At 41.8% G+C, this 15,227-nt stretch overlaps 1 protein-coding gene across 9 annotated transcripts in view; it reads right to left on the bottom strand.

The window, feature by feature from the left end:
* Positions 1 to 9,541, bottom strand: part of fat1a (FAT atypical cadherin 1a) — a 74,411-nt gene extending 64,870 nt beyond the window's left edge. For 4 of the 9 annotated variants that reach the window (XM_056372555.1, XM_056372548.1, XM_056372551.1 and 1 more), the window contains exons 1-2: positions 9,302 to 9,534; positions 2,710 to 5,999 (exon numbers count right to left, since the gene is read on the bottom strand). In XM_056372555.1, the coding sequence (XP_056228530.1) occupies positions 2,710 to 5,971 (3,262 nt within the window). In that variant the 5' untranslated portion in view covers positions 5,972 to 5,999; positions 9,302 to 9,534. Of the gene's footprint in view, positions 1 to 2,709; positions 6,000 to 7,611; positions 7,750 to 9,301 lie in introns of those variants that run through there. The other 5 variants (XR_008827203.1, XR_008827204.1, XM_056372554.1 and 2 more) reach the window with 3 other exon arrangements.
* Positions 9,542 to 15,227: the final 5,686 nt, after the last annotated feature.

Raw genomic sequence — 15,227 nt, 5'->3', positions numbered from 1 at the left:
GGTGGCTAGTACAGGAATATATCTCACAAACTATACAATGTGTATATATTTCTCAGTAGTTACTTGAATAAACCAGGGCTAAAAACTAATGGTGAAATTGCATTGGAGGATTTGCTCTGTTTCTGCTGAAACTAAGTTGGCTAATGTGTTAAAAATAAGCACTTGGAAAGCTTTTAGTGTATCATGGTTCAGTTTCATTACTCAGAGCCTTCGTGGTCCTTATCAGTCAAAAATCGCTTAACTATTAGCAGATTTTCTGATTAAAGCGAGGAATGGTAAATTTGGTCTGCATGGGAAGGGGCCCAGAAAAGAATCTTGATAAGTTTTAAATTAAGATGGCACTGAGCCAGTGACCACAGCGCTTTTAATAACACAGAGAATGTCTGAGCAAACAGTTGTCATGGACTCCCTAAGCAGTTTGGTAGAAAAGGAGCCATATCTGGAGAAGACGACATTAAAAGTTTTTCTTTTACTTGATCAATGTAAATGAGGACAGAGTCTCATTCAAAAAACAGCAATCACGGACACCACATTTACATTTTACATCGCTATGTCTCACAAACACACAAATGATTGGTTTGCCTGTTCTAAAATACATCTTCTGCTCAGATTTGTTGGATACACCTACTTCACGAGACTCACTGACTGTCTTCTTGCATCAATGACCACAGAGTGTAGTGCCTTCCACAGCAAAAGTTTGTTGCCCACAAAGTAGTATTGTTGTTTCAGTGTTATTGTGTATGTCATTATAGGAGGAATAACTGAAAGAATATTGATATATATTGTGGTGAGAGCACAATATAAATACACTACGACACAGATTAAGACCATGCAATTGACTTTTGTGCTCTCAACCAACACATGCGCAAGGGTTTGGGATTACAAGTGTCAAGTAAAACAGGAAAAGACTTGAGTAGTCCTCCTTCACTCCTTCCCACTCTGGAAAAACAAATTCCATAACTGAAGGTGCGTGGCTCCTGGCATTTTTCCTTATACCACTTTTTCATTTGTTTTCTAATTTTAAACAATTTTAAAACATTCTGGTTACAATTCACAACATGCAGCTGCAGAACTGAATATACAGCGGGGTGTGCACCCGTGCTTATATTTTCCTTTTAGAGGCATAATATTCTAAATGCATATGGTAGCCTAACAAACCACACCCTTCATCTAGTGAAATCATAGGAGGGGCATTACCACCTTGGCTGTATTTAGTTGTCTACTGACCTCAGATGTAATCTATAATAACAGGACCCAACCCAGGACAATCCTATCATTGCACCTCCTGATAATCACTTAATATAGGCCTCTGGGATTAAGTAGAAGATCAGACCAGACTCCCTGAGTCCGTACACTACACAGGATTTTGAGTTAAGACATGGATGCACAGTTGCTGGCCTGCATATGGATCCATCTAATACTGTAGTACTGCACTTTATCTTAAATCTGCACTATTCCCTGCAAAATTCAACTTCCACTACAGTCAATGTTGCACATAAACAGGAAAGAAATTACGAAATAAAACAGAACAGCACTTGAAATTCTTGCATAAAGGCATTACAGTCACTATAGTCACTAGTTCAAGCTTTAAATATCTCCATTGATAAAACAAAATCTTACTGCTAATCAGATGTGCAAGCATTAACACAGAAATAATCACAAAGGCATCACAGCTGACACACAGCCATGGAAGATGGATCCTTCATAATGGCTCATCTCAAGTGAATTTTACCACACAGAGGAATGCATTTCCCACTGTGGAGGTTTCCTGTCAATTTATTGAATTATTCTGATTCTTAATAAACATTAAACGTAAAAAAATTAAAACCATTTTTGTAACAGAAGACTTCCAGCTTTTTTATGTAGATATGAACCTCCGAGGTTACATGTGCCAAGAGAAATCAATGTATAATGCATTAAGTTTCACTGCCTCATTTAGACATTAAACATGTATAGTGAAGAGAGAATTTTAATTTCATATATGGATAAAAGTCACACTAAGCGGTCCAAGAATGTGGTTAACAAGTAAAAAAAAAAAAAAGGAAAAAGAAAGGAGGGCAGCAAGCCAGGTCCAAAACATCCATATCAGGTGATTGCTGGCTTTTTGGGTAGGAACTCCTGAAATTCCAGACTGCTTATTTTGAGCTAATTTGAGTCAGCTGTTAAAATCATTCTGGGCAGCTGAGCAAGTATTAACATATTTTCAGCGACATAAATAAGAAACCCACAAGTAAAGCCTTGCTGTCAGTACAATATTACAAATATGCTGTTATCAAAACCATGTTTTAAATGCCATTAGAATATTGTATCCTTAGGTCAAACAGATTGGACTATTTTCCAAGTTTAATCTGTTTTAAAGAGGAGTGTGTATTTACACAGTGAGAGCATGACTGTAGAAAAGAGAGGGTGAAATCACTCTCAATCTTCTTAGTGCCACAACAACTACTCAAGAATGTCCACACAGGTCTGAGAGACAGCTGGTCCATCTGTTCCTGCCGTCAATTCTCCCAAAGAAGAAAAATGACTGGAATCAGAAACCTTACCCTCTCTCACCTGGAAGACTCCCTTACCTCTTTGTTCAACAGCGTGACATGACTAAAGAAACTATAGCTGCGTGGAAACTTTACTTATGCAAATGATTTCAAGCTAATGCACACCTTAACACAAGCTTCACATAGCTTTATAGTGACAGTGAGAAAAGACACTCACCAGTTTCCTCATCGATGGTAAATATCCCCAGGCCAGATCCATCTCGTATGGAGTAACGAATCTCTCCATCACGTCCTTGGTCTTCGTCTTCGGCTGTTACAGTCATCACCGAAGTCCCAACAAGTGCATCCTCTTTTATAAATCCCTTTTCCACAAATGATCGGAACAAAGGCCTGTACAGATTCTCATTCACATCCACCACATCCACCTCAATGAAGCAGGTTGAGGACAAGGATATGGGCTTCCCTTTGTCTTTAGCCTTGGCTGTTAGGTTGTATACCTGTTTGGTCTCGTAGTCTAGGTTTTGCACAATCCGCACAGCACCACTGAGTTTGTCTACTTCAAAATTCCCGTCTCCATTATCAATAAGGCTGTATCGTACCTGGCTGGAAGGTCCAATGTCAGGGTCATGGGCCTCCAGCCACATAATTACAGTACCGATAGGAAGGTCTTCCCTCACTTTCACGCGGTAATTAGGGGGGACAAATTTAGGTGGATTATCATTGACATCTTCCATGGTGATCTTCAGTGGCACAGTGGACACTAACTGCGGCTCGTTCACTGACTGGTCACGTGCTGCGATCTTTAGGATAAAAACTGGATGGAGCTCACGATCCAGCGGCTTTGTCACAGTCACCACACCGGTCTCTTCATTGATCGCGAATTGATCTGTGCCGCCCAAAATCGAGTACTTGACGACTCCGTTATCTCCTTGATCTTTGTCTGTCGAATCCACCTGGATGATTTCCGTTCCAACAGGTGTGCTCTCACTTATTTCAACTGAATAAGAATCTTGTAAAAATTGAGGACTGTTATCATTGGCGTCTAGGATCTTAACATCCAAGAGGCGTGATGAGGATTTCTGTGGTATGCCAAGATCATAAACTGTAATGTTGAGGGTATAATGGTCTGTTGTTTCCCTGTCAAGAGGAGAATAAACCAACAGCCAACCAGTTTCCATGTCCACTATGAAGCGGCTTTCTGTGTCTCCTCCTGAGATAACATATACCAGTTTCCCATTGAAGCCACTGTCTGGGTCTGTGGCACTTAAATGGACAACCCGGGCCCCAACAGGGAGGTCCTCTTTAACCTCAATAACAGTGGGGAAAGATTCTGCAAACTGAGGAGTGTACCGGTTGACTGAGTGAAAGTCCATAAAGTTGTCATCCGGCTCAGTTTGAGTGTGGATTTTGCTGCCCTGAAGTAGCTTTTCAGCCAACATGGTAGCGACACCAGTTTCAACACATTTTAACTGGACAGGCTTGCGCGCCGTGATGACAGTTATGTTCATGATCATGGGCCGGGTCTCGTGTTCGCCGTCGGTTGCGATGATTTGTAAACTATGAAAGGACACTTTAGCTGCCTCTCCCTCACTCAGTGTTTGCTTCAGTGAGAGCATGCCAGAGTTTGGGTTCAGTTCAAACATATCAAGATCATTCCCAGCTTTAATATTGTACCGTACAAGCTGCAGTTCATCAGCATCTATGGCAGACACTGTTGTTATCTGTTCTCCCACGCCGTGGTCTCTCGGCACCGTCACTTCACAGTCCACATTTTCAAACAAGGGCTTATTGTCATTCAGGTTATTTAATGTAATGGTGACTGATGCCTCCACCTCTCTCCGGAAAGGAGATCCCCAATCTGATGCCCTGACTCTGAGATTGTAAATCCTGGGCATGAGCTCATAATCTAGGACCTCAGAGGTACTGATGACACCAGAGAAGTAGTCGATGACAAATGGTTGAGGGCTCAGATTGGTAATGCTGTAGGTCACATAGCCATTCTCACCCCTGTCTAGATCAGTGGCTTTCACCGTCACCACACTGGACCCTATGGGTACATTCTCATCAACGATGGCCTTGTAAGATGTCTGCTGGAACTCAGGTGCATTGTTATTCACATCAATCACATCAACAATCACTTTGGTCACCGCCTTTTTGTCACTGGTAATCACGTCTAGCTCAAATCGGGGGGCGAAATCAGCATTGATTGGTCCAGTAGTGCTGATTAAGCCAGTATCTCGATTGATTGTAAATCTGTTCTTGTCAGATTTTTGTCTAAAAGCATATTTTATCTGTGGATACTTTGGCACAGCTGTTACCATAGTGACAGGTGTATGAAGAGGGGAAAACTCACTCAGATTGACTCTGTAAACTGCCTTTTCAAATATAGGAGGACCCACTTTGAACTGTGCAGAAGTGACATGTACCAATTTAGCAGATGAAAATTGAGGAGGGCTGCCTTTGTCCTTCGCCTGTAAGGTAAGGTTGTATCCAAAAGGCTGGCTGTCCCAGTCGACATCTTTGACTGCCTTTATTTTATATTCTTTGCTCCCCGGGCTGCTTCTTATTGCCTTAAACTGCTGAAGGGGGTCACCAGCAACAATACTCAGTGAGGCTATCTCTCCATTTGGTCCCTGGTCATTGTCCTCCACTGTCACAATAGCATATGTAGGGTCATGGTCTGTGTCAGAGGGAGCCAAGGTTACTGCAGTGATTACAGGTGCATGCTCATTGGCCTGCTCCACCCTCACGGTAAGTTTGGCCATGCTGCTGAAGCCACTGCTGCCGTACAGCTTCATCCCTCTGTCCACTGCGAGGATCTCCAACTCATACAGCTTTGTCTCAGAGTAGTCTAGTTTGCCAGTCAGTGTCACCACGCCACTTGTTGGATGAACTGCAAACATGTCCGTCCACTCTCTGAAACTGTAGTAGTATTCTCCATTCGTACCGATATCTGCATCAGTTGCCGTGACTTTGGCCACACTCGTGCGTATGGCTGTGTTCTCTGGCAGAGAGATGCTGTAGGATGTTGGTGAGAAGAGAGGCCTCAGATCATTGGTGTCCAGTACCTGCACCTTAACTCTAGTGCGACACTCTAAATTGGTGCTCCTCTCTGAGGCTTTAACAGTTAGCATGTAGTGGTCTTTAACCTCCCGGTTCAAAATGGCAGTGCTGCCTCCTTTGGTCCTTATTCGCAAAAAACTGAAATCTCCCAACAGGTAGTCCTCAGCTTTGAATAAGTTCTCATTGTCTCCAGAGATGATTTTGTACCGTATCTCCCAGGATGGATCTGTGATATAGATCCCCATCTTGGTGTGACTCTCTAAATAAGTCTTAGCAGCAGAGTTCTCATATATGGTGGCGTTGTAAACAGAATGAGTGAACTGAATGGAGGCAGCCCTCGCCATCCTTTGGTTCCCTGCACAGCCACAGAGGAGCTGCAGGAGCAGCACAAGCAGTGAAACCAAGTGCTTCCCCATTATCGTACCGTGATCTTCACAGAACCACCTGGAAAGAAGCAAAATTATGATTGTTAATGTTGCAACACTTAATGTTACAATCACACAAAACTGGGTAATTAACTGTGATTACAACGACTAAAATTTAAAAAGCAAATACCCACATACAATCATCTCATTCCCTGTGTGGGTAGCCCGGGAAGATAAGCCTAAATACCACAAACCTTACTTCTTTCTTCATTGTGCACTTTCCCAGATTTTAAATGCCACGACAAGTGATGGTTGGAATGATAAATGGCGTAATAGGCTCCATGTGGAAAAGATGAGACAGAGCAGTCAGTCAGGTGACAAGATGTAAGCCTGCACTGCTCCCGCGTCTGCACAATGCCATATGCCAACTATGAGCATTTCATAACAGTGGAACCTAATTTATCCAAACATCAGCTTTAATGAGCTAATAGAAAGAACTGCTATTATGAAAACACATGAATCTTTAATTTCCTTACTGCAAAACGCAAAAAATCTTTTCTATCTAAGCCTGTGCACATTGAGGGTCACTTCCCTTTTCCTTTGCATGGAAATGCAGTAATTTTTACATTTCTGATCATTAATCTAATCACATTTACACACGGAGTAACAACTATGCAATTCAACAACTTACAGATACTGGACTTTTCTGTCAGTAATACCAGCAGCAGCACAGAGGAAAAATCTGCCGAGTTAAATCAAACACAGGGGTACTCTTTGCAATCTTGTCGAGCTACAATCATGGTTAAAGCCACAAGGGAGATGAGTAGGAAACTGCTTTGAAATTGCAGATTCATTCGTTTACAGCCGCTTTACAACGTCTCGGGCTCTGCGTGGGAGTCCACACAAAGACAAATAAAAGCAAGACGTTGCTATGCCTGCGCAAGAGTGCTGTATTATAAAACCCACATTATTTGCTTTTGGCGTGCCAAAATGACCCGACCGGGGTTTGGTTATCAGTGCTTTATGTGGGGTTAATAAGTGACAGAGTCGAGCTCAAATCACCTTAAATCCGAAACTATCGCCTGCAGGTACAAAAGAACCATCTGCTAGTGGAGGACCATTGTAAAAAAAAAAAAAAAAAAAAAAAATTCAAACTTAAACTAAAACTTGTAGTTTATTTACACACATGAAACAAAAATACAGTGGGCATTTGCAACATTTCTCTGTAACCTCTAACCAGTGAGTCGTTTTCATAAAAGGAAAAAAGTTAAATGATTCAAGAAAATAAGTTAGGTGCTTCCAGACCATTTCATTTCTAACCCCCATCCCCCAACTAAAGCCATTCACTTCACGAGACGATGGCAGCCGTTTGCTTATAAAGAGAAAAAGAAAAAACGACCCCATACAGCCTTCTAACATAATACAAAGCAATGCATAAACTACTGTCTGAATGAGTAACGGATATTTCAAGTCCCCGTGTCATCAAAATCAACGATAATCCTTTAGCTTTGTTGAGGCTAAACTTCTCCGAAGAGGTAGAGAAAGCAGCGCTGGCTGGTTTCTTTCACAGCCCGCTGCTCACAATAGCCGACCTAACCTCTCGCAACTTTTTTACACGTTACACAGATGCCGAGGCTAACCGTCGCGGACTAAAAAACATACACCCAGTGCAAAAACAATGATTCACGTACCTCTTCTATTGTTAATCTCATAGATTTGGAGGTTTTGCATGTAGTTTATATAGTCCAAATCTCGGCATGGTAGTACATGGACTTCTCTCCTCTCCGTTACTCCGACTACCACCACCAGGCAGCCTCTCTCTCTCTCCCTTTACTGCTTCCCTTTCTCTACCACACTGGAGCTGCCGGTATCTCTCCGCGCTGCGCACGTCCGGATCTACTTACCGGCTGGCAGTGGGATAAAACCTATCCGCTCTGCCTGAACCCTGGACCAGGGCACTTTGATATAGTGACCGACCACATTATATATAAAAATATATACAGGCGTGTGTGTAAAATATTCTGAAAATGGCCGAAGGGCTGTGCTCAACTGAATCAAATGAATCTTAAACCAGTAACCACCACTTCACCTATAGCCTCAAGGCAGCCTACTCATTATTATAGGCGTAATTTTACTGAAATAATTTGTTACTCCAGTTTCCAAACCCCATTCACTTCCACAGGAAAATTTATTATGGCTATATCTGAAGAATATTAGCTTGTAATTGTTTTGCTCAAACTGCTCACATTTAGGATATTGGGCACACAAGATATAACTAAAGGCTATATGTGACTCCCTGATATGACTTTTTTTCACATATGAATTCTATCCAAATTAAAACAACCCACAACAAAGTCCTCTTGAGGTTAGGGCACATGAGATATCCATACTAAGCGCAAAACCTTGTCCTGTCCACATGGGACTAACCTTTAATCCAATATTCACCTCTCCATCTGCAGCACAAACCACTTACGTATCGTGACGAAGTTATTTTGTGGGGAAAATAAATTTTAAAAAAAAGTTTAGTTTAATGTGACCTCCATCTGCTGATAAGCAAACAAATATTATAATACAGAATAATTTATGGTCGCCGTGCAGGGAAACAATTGACTCGAGAATTCACATCAACATTTTGTTGTCAGCACAAAAAAAGGTGGATTAACTCTGTTTTGCAACTGAAATCGCAGTTCAGGGCATCACTGATGATGATGAATAGGTTCATAATACTTGCAAATGCAAAGTTCCTCGCGCGTGTTGTTGTATTTTATGTGTTATAACAACAATTCTTGGGATTATTTTCTTCTCATTATTCTTACTAATGCTATTGTATTTTTAATAGCCCGGGTTAGGATGGCAATATAGCGCCCAGCCGTGCGTGCCTGGGTCTGTATTTTGGCATTAGCGCAGGGTGACTGATGATGGAGGTACAGTCGCCGTGAAGGCGCTGATCCCATCAACCCCCCCATTCCTCCTCCTCCTCCTCCTCCTCACACAGTCATCCTGACTGCTCCTCAGCCCAAAGCTGCACTACCTTCCCTCCACAGGCGCTCAGGAGTGTGGCTGCTATGCGATTGATGGCGCTGTCTCACTGCTCTTGCCCGGACTGCAGTGATCCAGCCGGTGCGCCTGCAGAAAGCCTGTGCTGCATGCAGCTTGACAACTTGTCAACTTGGACTGTTCCTGCCTGTGATGAGTGCGCTAAGCGTGCGTATTTGTGCATTTGGTTGTTTGGCACAAGTCACACAGAGACACTCACTTTTTTAACGCCTCCCCCTAAAAGATACTTTGACCTGAGAGTAAAGTTTTTAGGGTCATTTTTAACCTTCTTTAGAAAAAAAAACTATGAGTCCTTGTCTTTTCATTTTACTCAAAGCTACTCACCAGACCAGCTGGATGATCGCCGGCGGCCGCTCCAAACTTCCCCTTCACATAAATCTTGGCAATTTTTGGTGAATGCTCTCTGCGAGCATCTCTAAGATCAGTGTGGCTTCTGCTGGTGCGAATCCGTCAGTTTGTCTCTCCTCAGTCTCTCACAGTCTCAGAGCCGTGTGTTCCGATCCGCTCAGAGCCTCAGAGTCATCACACATGGTGGTGGCTTGATACAGTAGAGCTGTAGGCTACGCTTTGCCTCGCTCCTCTCCTCCACAGCGGTTCAGGTGGAGTTGCATAGTACTGTTGCTGCCTTCAGGTGATATCGGGAAATATCGCAGTCCTGATAGGAGCGCGCAAGAAGAAGAAGAAAAAAAATATTAAAGAAATAGCGAAGTCGTGATTTACTTGTCTACAGTTCTCCGGTGCGGAAAAGTGACAGAGCTACTGGGGGGGAGGGGGTTTGGGGGAGAGGTGGGGGGGAGCGGAGTGAAAAGAAGTCACAGCAACAACTGATGGAGAAAGTGATGCTTTTGATTTAAAGCTTGTGTTTTTTTATTCGGGCTTTCTGCTACAACTATTAAATAAATCTCACATGATAATGACTTTATTAAAACGGTAGTTTTAGCCAGTGGTTGATGCATGTTTTCTCTTTCAGATTGATGCATTTAAATGAACAACAGCCATTAAAACATTTTCTTACAGAGTCATTAAAAAAAAAAAAAAAATTCTATACCAAAACCACTGGAGTGTCATTGGAAAATCCACCAAGGTTGGAAGCGGGAGCATATGAGATCTCCTTGAAGGCACCCAGAATCTGAAACCTTCAGTCACAGAGGGACAGCTCTGACGTCACAGATTCCTGTCTCATGCCTTTCATTCACACAGCTCAGTGTGTTTCCTGTTTATTCTCTCCAAAAGCAGCCACTACAAAGCATTTTTAAAAAAGAAAAAAATCATTTTCAATCATTTTCTCGAATCATTATGTGAACTTCTTCCTTCAACCTTTAAGAAACCACCATATAGTTCTTACAGTGAGCAGTAAGTGCACTTGAACATCAGAGCAGCAAATGTCCTCATTCAGCTCTTCCAACATGTGGTTAACAACTAAACTCGACACTGTGCTGTGAAGTGGCTGCCAAAAAATGCCACAGCAGAGAGGGCTGCTGCAGCCGGCGGTCCAGCGTGAGAATCTCTGCCTAATGTCCATTCAGCACTGGCTCATTAAAGTCACATTTGCCCACAGGCTGAGTAAACGAACGAGACCTATGGGCTTGGTGTGTGTGTGTGTGTGTGTGTGTGTGTGTGTGTGTGTGTGTGTGTGTGTGTGTGTGTGTGTGTGTGTGTGTGTACATGTATGTGTGTGTGCAGGCGGGAAGGAAGGAGAGTGAGAAAGATTGAGCTTGTGTGTCAGGGAGCAAGTGTGTAGCGTTTCATCTCTCTCTCTCCCTCTCTTGGTCTCCCCTCTATCTCAGTCTCAGTTTTGTCTTCGTCTTAGACAATGTTAGGTATCTGGAACAGCTTTTTTCTCTCTCTTAGCCTCTCCTCTGATCTGCCTGTAAAGCTTTAATTGAATTCAGGTCAGGTGATGCCCAGGGCTGGTTCCACTGCTTTGATCTCACCAAGTGTTTGCAGTCCTGGCTGCTGGGGGTCAGGTCCTAGAGCCTTATAGACCTTATGGATGTATAGTGTTTGCACAGGGGAACTCTTCCAGCCCCTTAATAACAAGTTAAATCAACTGCAGAGAGCAGGCACATAAGGCGCAGTGTTGGGCAGCAACTCACTACTTAAACTGGAATTATGCTTCTCCGAAGACAAACATAAACATCTATGCAAACCTATGCAGAGAAGGGTGTTATGGGTAACAAAAGGTCACAGAGGCTTAGAGAGGAACAATCACACAGACCTCCCAAATCTCAACAACAGATTGCGCAGTCCTGCACTGTAAAACAATATCAATGGAAAACTAACATGCTAATTTCTAGTAGGCACAGCACACTGTTAATTTAACCATAGAGTGAATTAACCCTTGTGTGATGTTCATATTTTTGTTACTCAGCCAGTGTTGGCGGGTCTGGTGGACCCGCTGCATTTGTTGGGGTTTAATTCAACACAATCAAACAATTTTCTATTAAAATACTTAACAGATGTTTACTTCATCTCAATTACAAGCAATATACAGTAAACAGCATTTACTTTTATGGTTAATATTTGCCCTTTACCTTTCTTAGATCACACTTACAAATTAAAGTGCTACTCGATTTTGTTTGTTTTTTAATAAAATGTAATAAAAAAAGAAAATCAATAACAATCAAGATATGATTGGAAAAAATTCAACAAATTTACAAATGAAGCAAGGTTTTTTGTAACTATTGATTTTCATTTATTTGAACACCATTTGAAATTTAACCTCCTAGGACCTGGCGTCCACATATGTGGACCTCACATTTTGGGTTCTCTAGACCACAATACTAACTTTTTCTCAACAAAGGCCTGGTGACCACATATGAGGATATTATACTGCCACTCAGTAATCGAAATTTAAAACTAATGTCCTCATATGTGGACATCATTTTTCTCAGGTCCCAATCAGCCTATATAGCAAAGTATAGAGCTCGGGTCTTAGGAGGTTAACAAATTCAGGTCAGTTTACACAACACAAGCTGAACACATATCGTAACCATGTCAGTTTAGACAACACATCAGCCCCATTGAACACATTGCCTTTTCATACCAGCCTATACAACACACGAGGGTCCATCAGGTTTCCCTGTGTAGACTTGTAAGTTCCAAGCATATGAGGAAGTGGCATCACAGGCAGCCCAGATCTTTATACCATATTTTGCAGGTGTAGATGGTATATACTGCCTAAAGGGGCAGTGGCCCCTAAATGGCATCATTGTTTTGGAGCTAGCTGATGCTCAATCTCATACGCTTCTTCTAAGTCACTGTCAGACTCTGAATTTTCAGTAATGTGATCCTCACATTCTGAAACCTCTTCCTCCAGGCCTACATCATCATCAAAAGCTTCACTCTCTTCAAAAACCAATTGCAAGGCCCTCTGAACAGAGAATCTTTTGGCCATCTTGATCAGTTGTGATAAGGAACCACACTGGCAAAGCTATATTTATAGTGTCCCGCCCCCAATTTGCAGCTGGGATAGACTATGAGAAAATAAAGATTGGTTCCCGCAATACAGAGGGTAAGATGTACGGGAATGTGAGAGCAGACAGGTGTTGGTACTTGAATTTTGCAACAATGTTGCAACCTTGTGTGGGAATGGCAGTGGCAGAAACACAAAACTCACATTCACACACTCTCACTCACTCACACACACACACACACACACACACACACACACACACACACACACACACACACACACACACACACAGACACACACACACTAACAGCTGGCCCAGACTGGTGGAGGACAGAGTGAAGGTACAACAATTTCCATACTTTTATTAGCCCCGGGTCCAGTGGACCCGAACATCTTGTATGTAATAGAAATGTGTAGGGGGGGTGTACAATGTGTGGTCATTGAAAATGTGTTCTGATAAATATTCTTCACAGAAAATGAGCCAAGGCCAATGAGTCTGGGTTTGAAAAAATACTTAATCATATAATTTTTCTTTTGATAAAAAATGAAAACGGGTCCCACAGACCCGAACACCACACAAGGGTTAACAGAAGTAAATTTTGAGATGTGATAATATGAAATAATATGTAAGTCTAACATAAAGTTCTCATTTGATCTTAAAAAAAATCCCTGTCCATGTCCACAAGAAAAAACAAAAACACGCAGTCAAATGATGTGAAGAGCAGCCAAACCCAGACGTGGTGCCCCAATCATAAAGCCATGTTGGCCAATCAGAAGCCTAAAAAAAAAAAGTTATTATTGGTTCTGGTAGGCGAAAAACAACAGTCACAAGCCAAACCTCTGTTGCCCCGTCTACGTCAACATTGAAAACTTAGTGTCTGAACATCTTCACCGTGGATTTTGCAAAAAAGCAGTTTTCATTTACCTTAAAATGCAGTTTGCATGTGGACAAAAGGCCAAGAAGAAAAAAAAACCTGTCTATGTGCTAGGCCGTATTTAACAGATAAAAAAATCTAAGTTGGAAAAAACTTATGTTATTAATAATTAAGTTAACTAACTTGCTAAAAAAAAAAAGTTATTTTTTACGATATGTGTGTCAAGCAAGTTCATTGCTTAATTCAACTCCTGTTGTGAGGCGAGTCTGACACTGAGAAGAAAACAAAGAAACTGAAAGCAACAACCAAGCGAATTGAATTTCTGTAATAACATTACAGTTATTAATCTATGTAACACTCTGTTACTCTGACAGTTTTGCTGGAGTTGGAGGGAGCGTGAACACTGTAGCTTCACTGTGGGTAGAGGACTTTGGAAGTGCTGCTAATATTAAGTTAGCTGTGGATGGTCAGTAATCTCTGCACTGTAGGCTGGCTGCTTGAAAACCACGACATCATTTCAAATTCTACATGTATTACGGGATTTGTATGTGGGTGTATAGAGGATGTAGTTGTTTCAAGTCGTCTTGGATGAAACTCCGCCGAGTAATGAAAGTAATTGATTCCATTTTTTTTTTTTTTTTTTTACAACGCTGCTGAGGACTAACACCTTACATCCAGGAGACTTTATGTTGGGGACCAATTTTTCTGTCACTCTGAATTCAGTGTGATAGCTTGATGACTGACCTGCCACTCTCCACATCCGGTGCCTGTGAAAGGCACCACAAATGCTCATTCTAGATGCCTCCCGATGTTCCACTCCACAGAATGCTGCATATTTTCTCGCACACTGCAGGCTCAATTTCCTTTTAAAAATCATACTAATCCGCTACAGATTGTCTTCATGTTGTTGAGAGATGTTATAGGAACAGGCACGGACCGGCATGCTGAGTGAGTTACTTCTCCTTTCCCCGTGACTAATGTTTTAAGCTGTAGGTTCCTCTGCAACTTGAAACTGGATAGAGATCTGGAAAAGATACAGATGATTTGTAGTGTGCCTGCAGCAATAGAGCACCCAGGTATCTGTTTCTCCCACCACCAAATCTGTGTAGAATCTGATTCCTGAGGCACAGCTTAACCGTAAAAGAGATTAGAATTATTCAATATCTAACCGGCTGAAGTGTCCTCAAGTGAGGACACTGACCCTCTCTGAGCTGGTGTCACTGACCCTCTGTGGAAAAAAAACAAAAAACAGACTACATCATCGCAAAACGAACACACTGCACAAATACTGTGATTTTGGGCTTTATACTAAGCTTTATTCCATCAACAATGTACCTGACACTATTTTGGTGTGGGGATTTTTTTTTTTTTTTTTTTAGAAAATAACACAAGAAATTTATAGGAAATAATAATAAACAATTTACATTTCCCTTGCAGCTGGAGACAAACTGCTGTGCTCTGAAAATAAAGTCTTCGGCTGCCTCAAGCAAAGCAGGAGATTATCTTAGCAAAGCCCCTTGGTTGTAGAAGCTTCCGTAATTACCCCCAAAAAATGACACAAGAATACACTGCACTATATCTGGAGCAACCTGTTTTGGGAGTTAACATTACTGCATTATTTATCGGTGTTGTAACTTTAAGAGAGCATGCAAGTGAAAAATTTAAATGTGTGAAATGGATTAGGGCACTTCTCTCTGCATGCAAGGCTATCATGAAAACCTATACCGTATCCTCAGTTAAATCAATAACCTCTTTTTTTCCTCCTCATAAACTCTATATTTGACTCAGACTGTGTTGTATTTTGAAGTTCCTTTTGTTATTCACTGTTCCATAACCCAAATAAGATGGCTACATCCCCAGAGATGTCCCCAGGTGTACCACAGAAGTGCATTCAAAATGTATTGTAAACAGGCTGTTTGCCTTATTAGCCCCCAAGAACAAAGTCCATCTAGTCACCCAA

This window comes from Seriola aureovittata, chromosome 3, assembly GCF_021018895.1.
Source record: "Seriola aureovittata isolate HTS-2021-v1 ecotype China chromosome 3, ASM2101889v1, whole genome shotgun sequence".
NCBI lineage: Eukaryota > Metazoa > Chordata > Actinopteri > Carangiformes > Carangidae > Seriola > Seriola aureovittata.
The sequence above is the reverse complement of the archived record's forward strand: the minus strand, read 5'-3'. Positions and strand labels throughout refer to the sequence as shown.